The sequence below is a fragment of the Monopterus albus genome, unplaced genomic scaffold (genome assembly GCF_001952655.1).
Source record: "Monopterus albus unplaced genomic scaffold, M_albus_1.0 scaffold3.1, whole genome shotgun sequence".
In the NCBI taxonomy this organism is placed as follows: Eukaryota; Metazoa; Chordata; class Actinopteri; order Synbranchiformes; family Synbranchidae; genus Monopterus; species Monopterus albus.
In genome coordinates this window covers 10,986,077-10,993,175 of record NW_018127883.1, presented here as the reverse complement: position 1 = coordinate 10,993,175, position 7,099 = coordinate 10,986,077, and the positions used below count along the sequence as shown (strand labels likewise).

Here is a 7,099-nt window from a genome sequence, read left to right as displayed (position 1 = left end):
CCTTTGAAATTGCTCTTCTGCAGTACTTTGCACCCACATCTGCTTCAGTCCAGCTGTACATTGGGCGCTACTGGGCCATAAATGCATGTATCTTGTGCTGTGTGAACATAAAGAAAGAAAAGAGCATGAGTACTTGGTCAGTGTTTGCACTTCAATGTTGCATTTCCTCAAGGGCTGTGGGCTATAAAAGGCAGCCCAGGCAGACTGTGGGTAATGGCTCAGTGAAATCCAGTCACTCAGCGTTTTTGTATATACAAAACAAACACAGCAAACACCGTTGTGGCTTTTTTCTAAATATACACACTATAAAGCATTTTAAAGACATTAATGAGCTGACATAAAGCCTTAATTAGCTGGGTTTCCTCCAGTTTGTCTCATGCATTTCACACAATACAATGTGCTGCATGTAGCCTTGTCAGCACACTCTTGACTTCTCTCTGTCCTGGTTTGCACATCTGTCAACAGAAGAGAATCAGTTGGTGGACTTATCAAGGGACAGAGGACATGACAGAATAAGGAAAAGACTGATATAGTGCTTGAGATGTATAGAACTGTATTGGAAGCAGGGAGGTTTTCTTTTCTTGTGTCTTGTATTATAGGCATCAGTTTCTAATAATCAAACCACTGAAAGAGGAGTATGTAATTCATCATTTAGAAAAGCCGATAACCAGAGTTGGAAATCAGGAATTAGGCAAATCTAGGCAATGTGAAAATAAATGTGAGAAGTAGAAATCCTCTGCACAGTAGTCTGCTTTGTTTGGATCTGGGTCAGATGCAGACATGCAATAAATATTTTTTATGTGTTATTATTCACACAGTTGTCGCCCTTTTAATACTGACCTCTAACGTGTCATCTTTAGATAAAGAAGACAGCAGTTAGTGGTGAAAATTACAAACCACTTTGTTGAATGGAATAGTTTCATTCAGCTCAGTTCAATGAATCATCCATCCATTATGTAAAGCCAGTTGGTCCCTAGCAATTGCACAAGCACCACATATTGAGGAAAAGCCATGTCTAACAACAGTAAATTGCAGTATATCACAAGTGACATCCTCAGAAAAACACTGTAGTGTTTCAGTTCCAGTGCAGTATGACCTATTTCACACTGACAATATGACCATTTGCTTTGGTGCATGTGCTCTCTCTCATTGCTAGGGAGACAGCGAAACCGCCTGGAGCCAATGGACACCATTTTCGTGAAGCAAGTGAAGGAGGGAGGCCCCGCCCATGGAGCTGGACTCTGTACAGGTACACACAGACATATGATGCAGATCTGACCTCAAAGCACTGTTTGATGCCAAGATTTCTTAATGTCTGTGCTGTAGGTAATTCTACTTCCTTGTCAGCTGCCAGGCAAAACGGATAGAAGTTGCAAAATAACAGATGCCTTCTTTGTGGGAGGTTGAACAAATATCCACATTGTTATTTGAGCCTTCCATCAACTCTGTTTTTCTACATCTCCCACTTAATATTTTACCTTATTAATCCCTGAGTAATTTGTAAATGTAAAGGATAAACATGTGCTAACAAACTCCTTGCTGGTGGGAAAAAATGACTCACCTTCTTTTAATCTGCCTTGAATGGAGGTGACAGCTGAAGCTCTCTGCTGTGTACTGTCAGTATTATTGCCAGGTTAGCACTATGTATTACAGGAAATGTTAAGTGGCCTGGACAAGTCCTCTAAGCTGTCTGCTTTTATCTCTCCCTCTTCAAGAGTGAGGACAGGGGAGTGCAGTGTTTTCCCACAATTATCTAGTTTCTCTCCTACACTCACCTTGCTTCTCTTCCTGTAGTATGGGCATTTTCAGGAAACTTGAATGGACATTCAAATAAACACGTACTGGTGTTCTGTATTTTGTGTTGGAAGGAGCTAAATCAGAGTGGTTTCCCTTGTCGCTGAGTTGTTTTTGTTGACTGTTAGCCTTAAATAGCAGATTTGTCATTTATTCTCTTTTTCTCTCTAGGGGATCGGATAGTGAAGGTGAATGGAGAGAGCATCATTGGAAAGACCTACTCCCAAGTCATTGCCTTGATCCAGAACAGGTGAGATTGAAATCACTCTGTGTTTAATCTTATGGTTCATCAGCAACACATACTGTATATAAGTTAATTTTTAACAAAGCTACATAGAGCAGCTTCCACTTTAGTGTTCAGTGCACCTCTGTCCTAACATTAAGCACAGCGTGACGTACCCTCACGTTCTCTATAGTGTAAAGCTGTGTTATATCAAATAGCTGTCTGTCACATAATTAACAAAAAGAAAACCCTGAGCAAGGCTGGAGGCAAAGTTTATTTTCAAATAACATCTGATAGTTATTTTTATAATGAGTTAATAATTCGATGTATAAAATGTCAGAAGATTGTGAAAAATTGTTTCTTGAAGGCAAGTTACCACATTTAGAATGTTTGTTTTGCCGGTTGCAAACTCCAAAATATTGAGTTTACATTCAGAGAAACTAGCAAATAACCAAGAGAGCCACAGACAATTGGAAGATATTTAAACTGCCCTGAATACTGGGAACAACAGAGACAGAATACAAGAGTCAGTGCCTAGAATCAAATCTGTTCACTGCCAACCAACACTCCACTGCATGCTTGTGTACTAATAACACAGAAAACGAGACAGGGCCATTGTGAAACCTTTTATGGAAAACACATTGAGTTCTCAATAGAGAATTGAATTTCTTATCAGTGACTAACACACGTCTACGATTCAGTCACACACCATTAAAGTGGAGCTATTGGAGGTTGTATTTTACAAGTAATACTTGTTCTCCTGGGAAGAGCCGTGGCTTTCCACAGTTTGAGCCCTGTGTTATAACAGACTCTCTCTTTCTCTCTCTCTCTCTCACTTTCACTCTCATCCTTCACACCCCTGCATCCACCAGTGATGCCTCACTAGACCTCTGTGTCATGCCCAAGGATGAGGACATTTTGCAGCTGGTAAGCAGTCCTTTAAGTGCTTTTAAAAATATATTTCTTTAAAAGCAAGTCTCCATAAACATCTACAGGGACTATTTGGACTTTTAATTCTAGGATGTTGGTTTTATTTGACTGTGATTTATCAAAGTTAGTCCCTTTGATGTTAAAATGTCTTTTCCTTCTTGGCTGTATCTTGTTTGTTTAACCTGTATACAAGAATGCCAAATAGTGGTTTCTGGGGTTAAAGGGTAACTCCAGTGATATTCCATATTTTTATTAATGTCACCAAATTCTATAGAAAGATCAAAATCAGCAATGAATGTATAACTATTAGTAGTTATTGTGTGTTTATCCATAGACACAGCTTTAATTGTTTAATTGTTAAGCTTTCATGGTGTTTTTAAGTGTATTTTTGAACTTGTCAAACCAAGGTAAGATAGCTAAACTCCAGCTCACAAAGCTAACATCAAAGAATGGAGAGAAAGTGTTTGCAAGCTGTTCTTACCTTTGCAGTTTGGCTTCTGAGGGATACAAGCTTGATTAAGTCAATGTTTTCACTGTACTTTGATTGCCAGACAGGACTGTGGTAAAATTTGTGTGATCATTTAGTCTTAAATATTTGATAAAACAGTTGAAATGTATCCTAATGATTGATGTCACATGAGCATGGCTGAGTTGGAGCATTCTCATTTAGAGTTAGTCTGTATTACCAGTCGCTCATCCTGCTACTTTGTTTCTGCTCAACAGCCTTAAAACTGGTATGGCTTGCCTCATGTGTGGGCAATTTTCTAAAGCATTGAACCTAAGTGGGCAATGAAAAGCACAGGCCCAGACTTCATGCTGCAGTGCCACATCTCCTCTTCTCATCACACTGATGAGCTCACCGATGCGAAGAACCAGCCCACGCCACTAGTCAGGGTCCAGAGCCCAGCAGACGATAAAACAGCACCAGGCTACATCAGACTATTCGCCACGTGTTATTTACCTCTGTTTGGGAAACTCTCTCTTGGAGCAGAGAACGAAGTCAGATCCCACTGTGTTCCTGAATTCCGCACATAGCTTGGCCTTAGCTCACCAAAACCACAGACACTTGCTTGGGGCATTTTGGAATGAGTCTGAGCCCTCACAAGGCTGAGGGATTCAAATGAGCTGGTTTCTCCCCTTGAGGAAAACAGCAGTCAAAATCAAATGTATAGTTTGATGCACCAGCTAGGGATAGTTTTCAAATTACAGCTCAAAATATGACTACCATTAGACAGATTTATAATCCAATAAAACAAGTCCCATTGCCTGCTCTGTGTGGCCTTTTATCCCCTTGATACAAGAACACTTACTTATATGAAATGCCACTGAGAGAAGGGGTGTAGAGTGGGAAGATTTAATTAGTATTGGTCTGATGAGGCGCATATGCCTGAACACAGTTGGCAGTGAATGTGTCTGTTTTTAAATGTGTTTCTGTTTTTGTGCTTTTGAAGACAGTGAGCCCACTCACTGCCAGAGTCAGCTGACCCTGCTCAGTACACTGTTTACAGGCGTGAGTGGGGGAGGAAACTAGTGCAGATCAGACAAATGTGTTTATGCTCACTCAGAAGTGAACGTAAGATAGAGCAGCATCTAACAGGTGAGCTAAGAGGCTGACAGAGAGGAAGAAAGTGCCATCAAAATGCTCAGGAAACCACAGAGGGGAAGGGTGGTACCACAGCAAGCAGGTGAGAGTGACAGAGCAAAGGAAAGAAATGCTGAGAAAGGCCAGCTGTGTTGTGTGTGTAGAAGATGAAATGGAGTAGGAAGAGGAAATAATATGGATGAATGGCAATGCAAATTATATTCAGGTCTGAGAAGGATGATCATCTCTGTACTTCCTATTCTTCCACTTCGACGCTGACTGTGATGCCTTTGCTCGGTCTTCCCACAGCAAGATGTATTTTTAGCCTGTCTCACCTCCACTTCTTTATGCTCATCTGGTTACTTCTCTTTATTCCCTTTTTCTCTCTGCCTTCCCTTATCTAACCTGTGGACTGCAGTTTTCCAGGGATATCACTTCTCTGGTAAGAAGGAAAATGTACTAAGTAATCACGTTTCTTTAAATTCCCTATCCAGATGATTCACAACTGTAGATGTAGAAGTTGGTAAACCACCTACAACTCCAAATTCAAAAAATTTCCCTTCCTTAATGTATGCAGGTTTTTTTCTTGAATGACAGGTTGGGACAAAGAGATGTGTGTACTGATAAAACAAATGATTTCAACTAATTTGTCAGCAGACCTGGACGTTTTGCCTTGTACTTTCCATATCCAGGAAATTGGCTTCTGTTTAACTCCGAGGCTTATTCAGACTCAGAGGGAGGCACCAAGCAGCAGACTTGCGTTGCTGTTGTTAGTACAGTTGTAACCTGACACCACAGGTAGAGTGTCAGCGAATAAAGTACAACACCACAACTGTCTCCCTTTCATTTTCCCATGAGCACTAAAAAGATGAGGAAATATAGCTTGTCCGATATGCGACCAGGAGTTTTTTCTGGAGACTTCTGTGGGAATAAATTCACTAGAGACTCAAAAGGGTTACCTAGGAAAGTGTTTTAATTAAGTAAAGTACCTTAGTAGTGACAGTAACGACAGAGCTGTGGAGCCATGCTGACAGAGGTAGGGTTAGCTGCCAAAGGCAGGCTGAGTCCTCCGTTCACCCTCTCTTCATGCCTCAGGGCACACTCTCCGGTATCAAAGGTTGGTAAGCCCCTGACACTTTAACCCTCACTCCTGGATCTGGGAGTTTATTCTTAACTTCAGAGTCTTCACTTTGTCCTGCTTTTCCATTTTTTTGACTGCCCCCTTTTTCCTACTTCATGCCTGTTGCTTTTAATGGCATTTCATTTGTATCATGGCATACTCTAATGTTGATTTGCCTTCTCATAGAAAAGATTGAGAAACAGTGTGGTGTCTACTTTTAGCATGCTGTTGTTTTACCTTTATAGGCAGGCTGAGTCCAGTGGTCTGTTGTCAACTTACAGTGCACAGAGGAAATACAGTGACAGTGTTTGTCTTGCTAATAATCTTATTAGCTCACACAAAGATCCTTGTCAAGAACTGACACTTGTGGATTACTATATGTCTCTACTAGAACCATGGTGCAGTTAATGTATTTTAAGAGCAAAATACTTTAGCTGCCATGAGAGAGTACTGTGAAGTCATAGTAAGATGTAGCAGTAAATTCATCATCATCTAGAGATTCCTTAAAGTTCAGCAGTTTTTTAACAGGAAAATGGAAAAATTAAGTGACAGATATAAATAGAATATTTGAGATAGGAACATTTAATATACTGGATCTTGCCTTGTTTGGGTGTGTTGTTCTCCTGTGGTTTAATGTGATCTGTTTTAATGCTCAAACTTCGCAACAACCAGAGAGACATAATATCCTATAATCTCTTACAGGCATATTCCCAGGATGCATACCTCAAAGGAAATGAGGCGTACAGCGGAAATGCCCAGAACATCCCCGAGCCCCCTCCCATATGCTATCCTCGGATAGAAGTTAAGGCTGCGGGCATGGCCCAGTCATCAGAGCCTGCCACAGTCAGTGAGACTCCCAGAGGTCCAGCTCAGGGACCAGGACGACGAGGAGGGACCACTGAAAACAGTTACCGAGTGGAAATCCCTGTTCCGCCATCTCCTCCAGCCCAGCAGAAGACTCAGACAGTGGTGTGTGTCTGTAACGAGAACCTGAGGACAGCGGCCATGCCTCCTGATCCAGTTGACAGGGTCAGTCGAGTGGCTCGGGCTGGACCCGTCCACAGAACAGAGGAGAAGTGTTATGGTCCTCCAGGGGATTCCAGCTCTACTAGACCAAGACCTGTTATTTCCTCAGTACCTGGCGGTGCACAGTTACAGTACCCCTCATCCTGTCCCACAGAATCCCTACACCACACCCCTTTAAGTTCTAGACCAGGTATGATCTATTCTGACACCTCATGCCCATCTATACAGGCCCCTCTCACTGCTGCCTCACCAGAGACATTCTCTACTGCCATCTCCCCCGGTGCCAACCACTACTCAGCCCCTTCCACAGCCACTTCCACCTCCCCACACCAAAACATTGACTGGAGAAACTACACCACCTATAAGGACTATATTGACACCAAGAGGCTGCACATGAATGGCTAGCGCAACATCCCAGCGCCCT

At 41.9% G+C, this 7,099-nt stretch overlaps 1 protein-coding gene across 1 annotated transcript in view; it reads left to right on the top strand.

Moving 5' to 3' along the window:
* Positions 1-7,099, top strand: part of arhgap21a (Rho GTPase activating protein 21a) — a 38,917-nt gene that overhangs the window by 12,526 nt on the left and 19,292 nt on the right. Inside the window, 5 exon segments of the mRNA XM_020597905.1 lie at positions 1,157-1,249; positions 1,966-2,044; positions 2,890-2,944; positions 4,948-4,971; positions 6,352-7,089. Coding sequence (XP_020453561.1) covers positions 1,157-1,249; positions 1,966-2,044; positions 2,890-2,944; positions 4,948-4,971; positions 6,352-7,089 — 989 coding nt within the window.